Source organism: Ammospiza caudacuta, chromosome 1, assembly GCF_027887145.1.
Source record: "Ammospiza caudacuta isolate bAmmCau1 chromosome 1, bAmmCau1.pri, whole genome shotgun sequence".
Lineage (NCBI taxonomy): Eukaryota > Metazoa > Chordata > Aves > Passeriformes > Passerellidae > Ammospiza > Ammospiza caudacuta.
Genome location: NC_080593.1, coordinates 89285259 through 89299305, shown reverse-complemented (window position 1 = coordinate 89299305; position 14047 = coordinate 89285259). Strand labels below are relative to the sequence as shown.

The 14047-nt window shown below is 35.2% G+C and overlaps 1 protein-coding gene across 4 annotated transcripts in view; it reads left to right on the top strand.

The window, feature by feature from the left end:
* Positions 1-10516, top strand: part of PTPN3 (protein tyrosine phosphatase non-receptor type 3) — a 158928-nt gene extending 148412 nt beyond the window's left edge. For all 4 annotated transcript variants that reach the window (XM_058824036.1, XM_058824192.1, XM_058824115.1 and 1 more), the window contains exons 25-27: positions 1668-1813; positions 2431-2566; positions 6442-10516. In XM_058824036.1, the coding sequence (XP_058680019.1) occupies positions 1668-1813; positions 2431-2566; positions 6442-6519 (360 nt within the window). In that variant the 3' untranslated portion in view covers positions 6520-10516. The remainder of the gene's footprint in view (positions 1-1667; positions 1814-2430; positions 2567-6441) is intronic.
* The last annotated feature ends 3531 nt before the right edge of the window (positions 10517-14047 follow it).

Sequence of the window (14047 nt, the reverse complement as noted above, 5' to 3'; positions counted from 1 at the left end):
AGGGAGAACTTTTTAATGACATTTTCTAGACATATTTTTGTATTTTTTTTAATCTGTAGCATTTCAGAAGAATGTGAATGGCAATCATTTGATCAAGATCTACTTTTCCTACTCAGTAGAGCTGGATAGCAAAAGGCCATGCATGCTTTTTCATGAAGAGATCCTGGTCATTGTGCATCTTTTGATGACCTGGATGGTGGATCCTGATGTAATTTGTATTACAATGAGCTTGGTCATTCATGTTAGATTATGTTGTCCGTGTGGGCCTTATGCTGTACCTTTTAATTGTTGATTGCTCAGGCTTTGCTTTTAAGAAGCAAAGTATGAGCTGTGTAATTTTTCTTCTTGGCCCTGTGGGCAATTGTAAATTTCTGCAATTGCTTTGACTGAAATAAATGTATTCCCTAAGACTCTACTTAGTACATAGGGAGTACTTATTCCATCTTTTGTGTCCTACTAGCCTGTTCCCCAGCAGTGGAACATCCTCAAGTGGGAGAGGAAAACAAACAGTCGAAGACATTTAAAACAGGTCATATATTTCAGCAGTAGAGAGCACAAGAGAAAAGGGGAAAAACCTTTTAAAGTCACTAGCATCACAGAAACCTTCCTGTGTGGACCACTAGGGAAAGGCCAGCTTTTATAGACTAATCCTGTCATAAAGGAGAGTTTTATTTCAGAGGGGTGCCAAATGTTAAGTCCGATAATGGACATAAAATAAAAGCAGGTAACAGCTTAACTATTGCAAAATGTGTGGCAGGAATAAAGGATCATGAAGACTGTCTCAGTTTGTAAAGATTGACATCCTCACTGCATGATGCTTCAGAGCTCATGAGCATCTTAGGACTTTTCCTTCCCACCCTAACCAGTAGTTACATCTGTAACATATCAGTTCAACTCAATCTGAATGCATAGATGATTGAGTGATTTCATAATCAAAATTAACAAAAAGCTAAGCTGAAATAACTTCTGTAAAACCTCAGGGTTTTTACATATAATTCAAAAATTCAAACAAAGAACTCTGTACTACAGAATCTTTTAACTAATTATATTGCTTCCATACAAAAAAATATTCTCCTGTGGATTATACAGATGTCATTCACATATGTACATTAAGCATGTGTGTATGATTGATATATATGTATATATACTGTTTTCTAACAGAAACCAGATTTAGCAAGTGTTGCAGGCAACCTTATTATACCTGAATCTGTAAGAGTGCACAGACATATTTACAATAGATTGTATAGCCCTAAATCCCTGTTATATTGGTATTGTCCTCAGTAGTTCTGCTGTTCTCAGTTGTTTGTTCCAGCCAGTTTTAAACTACTGTGCAGTACTGTTATGCTTATGTCTTAAAGCATTTTACCTCAGGTGAGTCAAAATATAATAGGTCAACAGTCAATAAATAAAAAAAAAATTAAAAATTTCAGATCACAAAAGTTAAACTTCATACCTCATTTATTTAGAAAATGTTGTGCCTTATGAATTCTGAGAATTACATGTCCATACTTCACACTGAATTTTAAATCACAAACGTTTTCTACACGATGTACCTCTTATTGCATCTGCAGAAAAACATTGCTGTGAAAAATATTACTTGTTTCTAGTAAACATTAATACAGGAGTCATAAGAGTGGCCATTTTTAAAAAACTTTATTGTATTTTAGACAGAACAACAGCACACCGTCACTCATCTCCAGTACGTAGCTTGGCCTGATCATGGTGTTCCTGATGACTCCATGGACTTCTTGGAGTTTGTGAACTGGATGAGGCCAAAGAGAGTAAAGAATGAGCCAGTTCTTGTTCACTGCAGGTACTTGTGTTTTAAAACTCTCATTTATAGATCCTTGAAAGAGATGAAAATATTAAACTGTGCAATACGAGCATTTACTGCTGATGATGGAAACACTGATGCTATATCTAAAGGATGAATTTACTTTGTCTTTCCTTTCTTCTGCAACCTTTTGGTGAAATGGCTTAGTCACATAATTATCACAGATCTGATAATCTGCAATTTAGTTTGTTTTCTGATTTTTATCCTCTACAATGTTGTAATCTCATTTTGAATGGTACTGCTAAAATTCTTTTCCTGCTGTTCAAGTGTGTGTATGTCATGAAAGCAGTCAATTAGATCTTACCTTTTTAAAGACAAAAATATCAAACCTGTACAGTTTGAGCAGTTTAGTTGTTTAAAAATATATCTACTTTAGGTGAAGTTTTAGTTTTATTTATATTTAAAAATATTTTCTTTTTAGTAATTACCAGAAATTATTACTGAAGTTGCTGTAAAAATAAACTTTGCACTCTCTTTGGATTTTACTAGGGTCTTCCTGTAATTTCCAAGGCTGTCCTACTATTAAGATTGTGATATGAATTTGGTGTTTTGCAAAAGCCTCATTTTATAGACTGTTCTCCTGTTGTATTTCACAGTGCAGGAATCGGTCGCACTGGTGTGTTGGTCACTATGGAAACAGCCATGTGCTTAATTGAAAGGAACCAGCCTGTTTATCCACTGGATATTGTACGGAAAATGCGGGACCAGAGAGCTATGATGGTGCAAACATCAGTAAGTGATGGAGAGGAAGCATCATTTTCTGTGTATATACTGCACTTGTCAAGTTATAAAACAGGTCCAAAATTTTTATAAAGGATCTAGTAGTATGAATCTTCAGTTGTCATTATATATCAAACTTTATATCAAACATTATATATCAAATAAATTTAGCATAATTTAGCATAGCGGCAAAGGCTGCTTTTCTAATGAGGCATGTATTTTTGTATTTTTAAAATATCTCTTATCTTGCCATGAAAAGATAATTGATTTTGATACATTGTAAGTAGCTAGAATGCCCAAAGTCAGACTTGTACTGATCATCTGTTCCAGGTCCTTTGTCTAAATTCTCCGCAAGAAGATAGAGTAAATTTTTGCTTTTTATTCTAGTATAGAACACCAATGGAAGTTATTAAGTTGAAGGTAAAATCAAAGTGTTTCTGGCCTGGTTTGAAAAGTAGGAAGTAGCTTTTCAAAAGCCCACTTTAGAGTAGAAATTCTGTCAGAACATATAGACTTCCTTTGTTTAAATTTTACCATTACCCAGTTGGAAAAAAACTAAAGGCAAGTAGTAACAGAAACATGGAAGTAGATGGCAATTTTAAGATGAAAGTGAGACAACTTGAGTTTGTAAGAGCCATTTTTTTGTCAGCTTTGGAAATGAACATATTGACATTAGAGACAGATGAAGGATGAGAGATTGTTCTTTCTTTAGGAGAGGCTGGGTGACAAGAATTCTGAGTGTGGGTTATCTTGGAGAGCTAAATGCCCTATGAGAAATGAAAATAAGGGAGTTTAGACATGGAAAGTCAACAATTAAATTGGGCATTTCTGTCTCATAAATAAAATGGCTGAAATGCATTGAAATCAAATCCATTTGATCACAAAAATAGTTAACTTAAAAAGACATATTCTATTCATTAACAGGTTAATGACTGCAGAATTAGCATTATGATTAGATGTGAGGGAAATCTTGGATCATCAAAGGCCATAAAAGTGTCAGGATCTGCAGCTGCCTGTGTACCATTAGAGTGCTCAGTGAGCAGAGCTTGTCCGTGCACGCTGCTGGGACTCATGTTCATTGCAGCAGGAAAGGACCCTCTGGAAGAGGGTTGGGACTGTGTGGTTGGAAGGGAGTTGTTTGAAGGGTGCCCTGCCTGTTCCTTGCTGAAGTGGAAGCTGAGCTGGTGATAAAGATGGTCATGAGATGAAGAATACTAACTTCAAGTTTAAGGAAGCTGAGTTGCTAACTTCTGGAGTTGCACCTGTCTATACCCCTCAGGTTCTAAAATTGCCTAAACAAGTTCAAGCTTGAACATTCTATAAGTGGTCCCCTTCTTGAGAATCAGATGTAAAAACCTGAAGTAAACTTCAGCTTGCCAAAGGACTGAATTCCTTTTGTTACAACAGAAATCATCCAGCATTGTCCTTTCACTCCACGCTTTGACATAACTGAAGAATACAGGGAATAGTAAAAAATACAGCTACAGTCAGGCTCCTGGTGTGGAAAATGAATACCTAAAATAGGATTCTTTACCTTGCTTGCTGGGTTACACCGTTTGCTGTCAGCACAGTCAGGAGAGGGATGATCTGTAGCAGCAATACTGTGAAACTAAATTTGCTTGTTATTTCTGAAGAAGGCAGATACTGTTGTGAAAAGCCAATGAGCAAAATTGGCATTCTGTGCTGTAAATGAGGCACAGAAGCAAGCCCTCAACTGTGAGAAAACAGAATACTAGAGAGCTGCATGCTAATATTTTGATTTGTCCTGGGTGCTCTATCCCATTCCCATGCCTGTGTTCCAGCTAGCCTCACTGCTCATATTTGAGATCCTGCTCAGGGTGTCTGGGAGAAGTTGTTAGAGATTCTTCAGTTGTAATTAAGGGATAGTTCAGTTTTAATAGCCTTGCCTAGAGAATGTTCAGCTGCCCTTTTGGGACTCTGTGTGTGCTCCAATTCTAAGGTGATATGATTTGCCAGATACATACTGTGACAGGGCATACTCAAAAAGAATGAACTGATCAGAGCTATTACCTGGTCAGTTTAGTGTCTGTTGTTAATCTTGTGGAAACTGTAGCTTCTCAAAGACCCCAGTAATTTTGTTACTGTGAGCAGCAAAAAAAGCAAATCCATCATTCAACCAAAATGATGAATCTTTAACAAAGTTGGTGTAACTCTATGGCCTTTCATTTAAAAAAAGAAAGATGAACCAATAAAGAGAAATTAGGTATGTAAGCAATGCAGAATACATTAGGATGTACATAATAGAAGTAGCTACCAGCTGAGTGAGCAGTAAGAATACATGCAACAGATAAGAGCAAGGAAAACAAGTAGTCAGAGATTGAGTCAGAGGAAGCAATGGTGAAGTGCTCATTCTTTTATTTGTTCAGTAACTTGATCACCCAAGTTAACAGAAGTATTGAACAGAGAGCTAAATACCACACCTGGCTTGTTCAGACAGTAGAAATATGGAAATGACAATAACAGTGAAGAGACAAGGTAATTAAGAAATAAGAACAAAGTGTTATTGAAGGTGGGAGTAATTGACTGAAAGGTTGAAGAAAAGGCAGGAAAATCGAGATGCAGAAAACTCATTTCCACCTTCCTGTTTTCCTTTCAGTTTTTCTGTACTTAAAAGAAAATGTGTTGTGTTATGTTATGGGCAAGAATAACATTCCTAACTGTTGGTATATAGAGGCAACCTAAGGTCCTTCACAGTCCAAATGTTATCTTTTTGCCCTGCCCTTTGGGAGATGGTGGGAGAATGTTTCCAGATGCTTCAGAAGAGTTGATGGGAGCTGACAATACAAGAGCAGCTGGGAGAAGATTTCAAAGATGGAAAAAAGGGATATGAAAAATAGGAAGCTTTGCTTCTCTGAATATATGTCATGAAACTTTGGAGAAAAGGGTTCATTTGGGGGTTTTGACAATAGTAGTTTCACAGAAGTGAGGATGCTTTGATCTTTGCAAGTTCTTTTAAATTTCAATCATCTTGTGTTCTCAGGATTGTGTTAGTCAAAAAAGTTTATTCAGGCTACCTGGATTTTTAGTTCTGCACTAGTCCTATTGATAATGTCTCCTTGTATCACTTTGTAGGAAGAGGCTTACAGGCTAATTGTTTTTAACAAATAGTTACGTTAGAAGGTCGTGGAAGAGCTAGTCTTTGTAATAGTATAATGCGGGAAAGAAACTCTAATTTGTGAAGACTTTGAGATCTAATTGAGATAAAAATGTTGAGTGAGAGAAGAATTAATGTGGCTACTCATCTTCAAAAATATTAATTTGAAAGGTTTTAATCCCCTTCTGTTACAAAAGGAGATAAGTGGTCTGATCAAAAACTGAAAATAAAGTGACTCCTTCTGCAGTACTCTAGGTTGTTTGGGGGAAAAAAATAAGGGTTTCCGTTAGGTAGTCACACCTATAGATACTGTATGTCAACTTTAAATGTGCCCAGTAATGTGTAACTGCAAGATTGGCAAGCTCAGAATACTCATAATAATCAGATAACTACCAAACCCCTCCCAAAATAGATGAGCTATATAAAGAAGGTAAATATCAAGTTAAATTTAGTCAAAAGTCATGCATAGTTTTTACAAATAGTTTCTTTTCCCTGAAAATTAAGCACGTATTATTTTAGTTTGGGGAACTATATTTTCCTTGGTGTGTGATTTTTTAATGCTTGTCCTTCAAGGAAGAGTAAATGTCAGCTTTGTTTACTGTGAACACAGACAGAGGAGTAGGATTTTCTCCTCCCATCCTTGTAGCTCCTCTGCTGTCATTGCTCAGGAAAAAAGGAAGCTGTGGATCTGTTAGTCCTATTCAATAATACTGTCTAATCAGCAGTTTAACTGAACATCCATAAATGGTTTTGTGTTTTCTTTCCTCCACAGAGTCAATACAAATTTGTTTGTGAAGCTATTCTTCGTGTTTACAAAGAAGGATTAGTTCGACCACTGGATTCCAGTTAGCACAGCAGTGAAGGATGATTTTTTTTTTTTTTTTTGCCTAAAAAACCTGCTCTTTAAGTAAAGTAAGGGCTTGTTTCTGAAAGCAACTAGAATGGACTAGAAGCCCATGAAAAGACAGATGAGCACATATGAACTGTGGCACTTTAAATTTCTCAAGAAGATTGCTAAATCATGTACAGTATAACAAAGTCACATAGATAAATGTATGACAGCAATTGTGTGTAATATGCTTTATTCACATAGACAACCATAAGCAATCATGGAAACTCTTAACACATATCTTTTACTGCCTTAAACACCCTTTACTTTGGAAGTTACAAAGTTCCTTGTGTTTCCTTTGAAATAGCAAAAGGAAAACTCCTATTATTGAAATGGTTCATCTTAAGAAGGTATTTAATATATTTGTATCATATGAAAGCTCATTGAAGGTGAATATTTGTAACTTTCTTATTGGGATACTAAATATCCATGGAACTTTAACCTTGACTAAAAGGCTGACGAAGAGCTTTAAAGGTTAATGCATAACTACTGTACACTGGGCTGGAGAAATTTAGTATTCAGTTACCCTAAATCTATTAGTGAGTATGCCAGCTGTTATAATATGCTGCTTAGAAATCACATCTACTGTATGTGATGTGAAAATAATGCTGCAGTTAGGCATTTATGCAGGTGGTACAGTCTACATCTTCTGTTGATCAATTTTAGTTGCAACTCGCCCTTTTGACAGTGACCTACTTCATACAGTTTTAGTTATTGCACCCCTTTTCTTCTGTTTCTGCTGTCCATCTCCTTTATAGTTTTCACTGCTGTTTCTATATGTGTACTGGAAACATTTTAACTTAAAATGAGGTTTAATTCTCTGTCATGTTTGTTTCCACGTGTATTTATGAGTTCTCAGATGTAAATGTGGATTAATGTTGCACACAAGTACTAGACTTTTGACTTACTGTATATGCAAAGTAGTCTAATCCAATACTGGAAGAAAAATTACTACTGAACCCATCAAATACGTTGCTGCTATTTCAAGGTGTGAAGCTTACAAGGGCACAGGTGTTGCTAGTGTTCAGATGGCGATAAAATATCGACTTGCTGCCCTCCAGCAAAGCGCTCTTTTCCAGCGAAACACGACTCCCTTTTGCAAGAGTTCTCCAGATTTACTGTGTTTCTTGCTTATACAGAAATGCAGTTAAATTCACCTGAAGATTTACATGGAAAAAAAGAATGAATTTGTTCATTGATGAATAATTCACCCTAAGGTACACTGGTCTCTATTTCATTTCAGATGGGAGAATGGGACTTACTGAACAGTATAACCACATTTGTATAATGTTAAATTATTTTGTGTGTGCTTTTTGACTAACCTGAGATAGATATTAATTTTTTAATAGTGTTTAAAAAATATTCTAAGGGACTGTTTAAAACTCTGTTATTTAAAAAATTAGTCCTACATAGGGTAAAGTTTTTATGGGGCATATTAGCCAGATGTTTATATGTATAAAAGAGAAAATTAGATAATTTTTTTTTCAGAGAGATATATATGCACACACATATTCAGATGTATTTTAGAATTATGGTTTGTATTATGGATATTATCATTTATAGCTGGAGTTTCATTATAGAAACTATCACAGCTGTACAATATGCATCTCTCATATTACTGGAAGTCTATGGTTTTTTTCCCTCAGGAGGTAACTAGAAAGTGCATGTAGGATGAGCTAAATTCCTGACTTGTCTTTTGTAGGCTTGATGCTTTCTCCAAGATTACAGTTTTAACTCTAGCTGAAGAGTTACTGTTTATTGATCAAAAGAGTTTTAATTGAGATGTGCAGAGTAGTTGGCAACATGGAAACATTCTTGGCTTTGTTAGCTTGAATGGTGAATAGGTTTGTGCTCATCTTTACATAGTGCATTCCAAATTTCACTTCGACTGGAGTTTTCTGTAATATTTTGTATCATTGTCATCTGGCTTGATTGGGCATAGATCAAAAACCAAAAGACTGGTTCACTCTTATCTTGCTAAATTGCATCAAGCAGCTCAATCAGTCTGTAGCTCCAAATGTAAAATGGTAGTGGACATGCACATATTGCTTGGGAAGCTTTGTTACATGTGTGCCTGCCTGTTAAAACATCTCTTTTTTGTTTTTTTAAGTTTTCCTCTGCCCAGGTCTCAGAGTCATCCCTTGCAGTTGGCATGACTTGCATTTAGTAGTTTGTCAAGAAGTGAAAAAAGGCAAGAAAATAAATTGTAAGAAAATATTTAGAGCATCTTTGTGACTTTCATGGAAGTACTCATGGTTTCTTTGTGTTCAAGGTTATTCCTATATTCCAATTTCTATTTATGTTTCTTCATGTTTAATATGTATTTACCAAAGCACTGTAAATGTATTTCTTGTATAATTCCAGTCTCAAGATACATGGTATAGGCTTGACTTGGATTAGTATGTGTGCATTTAAAGGATGACTGTCATGTTATGACAACAAACGCTGCTCTTGTTTTGGTAAACTTGGATGGGTTTGGTAATATCATTGGGGAGCTCTTGGATTTTAATAACTTGTTTGAAATTGCTGGCCACAGAGAGAATGCTCAAAGCTATATAAATAGTAATCTCTATAAGTTTTTTGTTTGTTTTTTTTAAATACCTAGGAGGAAATATTAACTACACAAGTATCTTGTATATTGTGTCCATCTTTATTTCAGTCTTGCTGGGTTTTGCACGTGTACCTATAGGATCCATATGGGAGAATTGAAGGGGTTTTGTCTTCTCTCTGTAGTGTGTGATGACTTTGCACTGAATGAAGTATGCCTTAGATCTGATCTTGCAATGAAAGCATAATTATGAAAACATCTTACTGCTGACTTTTGTTTTCACAAAAATTAGGAAATCATGAAGATATAGGTTTAAATGGTTGGTTTGGGAGGATTTTGGTGGGAGTTAAAACTTGTGAGCACAAAGTTGTTAATTATCAAGCAGTTGGCAAGTGGTAGAAGATGCTGTGAAGAAAAGATTCTGTATAACCTTCATAAACATTTTACCCTTGATTTTCCCTGTGCTGGCATGGTCATGAAAATAAGTATTCAAAATGTCTGGTGTGGTGGTGGTGGATGAAGAGGGAGCAATAAACCCTTGACGTTTTCATCACTGTGAAATACACTAACATTTATTTCTACAGAATTAAACAAATTTTAACTTAGTGGCTTTATATTTGATGTGGAAGTAACTAAACTGCCTATTCAGCACATCTTCAGAAATCTCACAGAGGAACACTTCTGAGATAAAGGTGAAAGGGACAGGTCTTGCTACGTTAAAAATAAGAAAAACCGTGCCCTAAACCATGAATTCCTTTTGTGTAACCAGATGTATGAAATACAAGTCATTAAAATACAACCAAACCTTGAATAGTGATGGTGTTTTACCAAAAACAAAAAAAAAAATTGTAATCTAGGGGTTTGCTTTTAATTACCCTGTCTTTTAGGTGTTGATACTAAATTGTATGCAGTCAAAATGTACCCACAAATTCAGCAATAAGTCTTCATATGCACTCAGTTTTTTAACTGTTGGTTTTCCTTTTCTGGTGCCTCATATTTCCTACTCTGCAATACTTGGTTAAATATATATCTATTTTAGAAGAACTCTAGTTCTGAACTATATAATGAACTTTGCATTGGCTTTATAGTATGATACTTTTTTACAAAAAAAGCTCTTCCCTATAGACAGTATTCTTATGTCAGACTAAATGCATAAATGTTCAAAATAGGTGCATGTGGTTCATATTCAGACAATTATAATTAAAACATAGTTATTTCACTGATAATGGCTTTATTTTTCTATCCTGAAATGCAGCATTTAAGTGCGAGTTTATTTGATTCTTTCAGCCTTTCCAGAAAACGTGCTGGGAAATGTTTATATTTTGATTAGTAACCTGCAACCAGTCTACTTGGTTAAAAGCATTTATTAATTGAAGCTATACAGAAGGTAAAATTTTCATTAAATATTTTGTTCAATGGCCATGTGGATGATTAATTCATTACATAAAACAATGTTTTGATTATATGAGTTTCTTGCATTTAAGTTCTGACACTGATAGTGCTCAGCCATCTCAAATGACTGATTGTTTTAACTAGTTTACATTAACAGTTTAAATATACCAGTCTAATGCAATATGATTTTTAGAGTACTTAGCACTGTATAAGCTTCAAACAGTAGCATCTGCAGTCACTGAAGCCTGTCATTCTAAAGAAAAAGGAAGTTTCTCTGAATTAAAAGAAGTACCACATAATATCAATGGATTTGACCATTTTTCAGCTCAGACTACTGTGCTACATTGCTACTCAATGCTACTGTGACAGTAGCATTCTTACCACTCATATAAAGAGCAAATGTTGAGGATTAGTAATATGGGAAAAAACAAATTGTATAGACTGTAAGAGACCAGGAAATATTGTTGTCCTTTTTTTTCTCTTTTGTCTTTTTTTTAAAGACAAATTCATCTCAGGAGGGGACATTTGCTTGCAGACTACTTGACTAAGAGTTGTCTTAGTTTGTGCTTTATTTTGGGTTTAGATGCAGGCTAACCTTTAATTAAAGTTGTATTTAAAATATTAAAGTGTTTATTTTAATAGACATTAGTGAAACACTTAAGTTTACTGTTAACTGTTTAACTTGTGTTTACTTGACTTACATGATTTTGTTTCTTGAAATGTCATTGTTTTGCCTTATAAAATTACTTTGAGGTTTCCTACAAGTGTGAAACTGGCTTTGTCTCAGGCAGGCAAAGTTATGTTACTGTTGCTTAAGAAAGGATATTTTTCTTTCACCTGCTGAAGGGGCAGAGTGGTGTTCAGTCTCAGACTGATCTCTTTTCTAAACAGTGCTGCTAGCAGTGGTAGAAATCATAAAGATATATGGAAAAGCATGTAAGAAATGTTTTCCTTGGGGCAGATAAGACCTGGATTTAACTTAAATATAAAAAGAAGAAAAATCAAACATTGTGAACATGAAAATGTTTTTAACAGATAAAGTAAGGTGGAAAAGATTTTTTTTTTTACTCTTTTTCCTTTACAATACTTTTGTGAGTGATAGAGAGCACCATACTGTTGACCGTGGGATTTAATTTTTGTCAAATCCACCTAGAAAATAATTTTAAGTGGAATATTTTCCTCATCTACTTTGTTTGTGCTCTTAAGTAACATTAAAAAAAAACTCTTAAATATTTTCCTCTTATAAACTATATTGTCTGTTTTCATTTGATGTCTTGACTGGGTTGCGCTGCTGTTGAGGTTGCCTGCAATCCTGTTGAGGTTGCCCTGCATGCATAAGAGGAAGATGATGCTTTGTTAGGGCTATTAAACCCCTCACCTAACATCAGTTACCAGCTTAAGCCAGAGTGGCATCATATTTGTATCAGCCTTTTGCAGTATAAACATTTTGTAAATAGTCCTTGGAGCTTGCTCTCCCAAGCATCAGGAAGTGGTCATGCACCGAGCTAGAATTTAGGCTTTAAAATAAAAAAGAAAAAAAGTTAACATCTAAATCTTCAAGTAAGGAATGACTGTTTACCAAATTCTGTACAAAATATACCATTTAAAAGGAAAAAAAATCGTTTTTCTTACAATATGCAAAGGTTAGCTGCTCGAAGTACCTTCCTAGCTGTGGGGGCAGCTGACCTAGTCATAAAGCAAATTGGCTCTCAGCTAGTGTGCAGTATGGCCATTAAAGCACAGAAAGTGCATCATCAGCCCAAATGCCTCATTATTTGTCAACTTTCTTGTACATGGTTGGCTGCAATCCTGATTGCAGGGAAGTAAGGAAAAAGGGCTGCCTTCCTTTGGGAAGGAGAAACAGTAAATGCACAGTAAATCCACAGCCTAGACTGTTTTTAGTGGGGTTGTATTTGTATTATCTAACCTCAGCAGTCTGGTTCAAAGTGAGATTAGGTGTATCTGTATGGGTTTGCAAGGATATCATAGCACTTCATTCCAAAAACCCAAAAAAGCTCAGCCCAGCAGTGTTAATTGCAGGGGGCTTCATTTGCTTCAGTTAAGCAACAGGTGAGTGTGGCAGCACTTGGGTTAGTCCTGATCAGGGCCTTTCTAATTCAGAGCTTTGCATACATGATTGAAAACTTGGGGCTTAGCAGGAACTGAATTACTGTCTGTAGAAATCAGGTGGTGAATTAGTGTATGCACTCAAATGTAAATCTATTTCTAATCCCAGTTTTGCAAAATAAATGATGAGTATCAGTGCTTGCGTTCCAGTAACCTGTGCAGTGAGCACTACACATAATTTATTTAGATTTTCACACTTCACTGTGTAACCTTGATAGAGAAATACAAGGTATATAATGGGGACAGTCCTATAAAAGCTTTAAAAATCTGCCTGCCACTCATTCTCACAAATAATGTAATGGTTAAAACTGATTACAACTGATATGGAAATGTGTTTATAGTACTGGGATAAATTGCATAACAGTTGGGAAAGCTGAAGTTGTTTGGGGTTTTTTGCAAGTTTTGAAGAAAATTTCACTTTTCTAGTCACTAAGCTTGTATTTTCATAGAAGTTCAGTTAGCATTTTTGTCAGCAAACTCTTGGAAGAGAATATCCATCTAGGGACTCTAGCTTAAAGTTTTTAAATTTTTTTTTCTTTTCCCTGAAGCACTCTATAGTTTCTTCTAGCATCTTAGGTGCCAGTGCATTAAAGGAATAAAAGAATGTATTTGATGCATTTGGAAGGTAAGGAAAGAGATTATTTTGTACTCTACGCTGTACTTTTAAATCATTTGAAATGTAAATTGATGTTGATATTACAAAGTTTAATTTATTGTTTAAAAGTGTAGACACCTCTTGAATGTATAATTTTTCTTTTTTATTTTTATAGGAATAAAGGGTTGTTTAATGTTTTCAGTAGAGCTTTCTTGGGATTTGGAACTGTTTTGAAAAAAATATAGTCACCATTTTATGCATATTGGTTATGTGGCTAATGGTCAAATAAAGCATTTTTGGCTATATGGTTTTACTGTGGCTTATTCAAAAAGCAAATAAGAATTACATTTAAATGTTATTGGCCTTTTTGATAGGAATCATCTAAGAAATCACACGTGGATCCAGCTTGAATTTTATCTAAGCAATCAAACTTGAATGGGAAGTGTCTGGTCTATATACCACAGTAAAAAATGAAAACAAGCAAGTCACAAACTCTTAGGAATATTTCACTTGCAACAAGTTCTATGAAAGAGGATTTTCTTGATTAATTAGGTGAATATACCTTTGCAGTCTTGTCATGCAATGCCACATAACCATTTGAGTGCAGATTTTCTTTTTTGCTCGAGTGCAGATTTTGTTTTTTGCTCCTACATATGAAATCTGCAGCCTGTCCTTCCTTTTGGGATTTCTGTTCTCAGGGGACTCACCAGCATGCCTGAGTAATCTTCTCCACCGTCTGTTGCCCCATGGTGGTGATCACGTTTTCACAACAAATCAGAGCCCAGTGATGCTGTTCTTGAATTATTTCTGTTTACATGCATATTGAA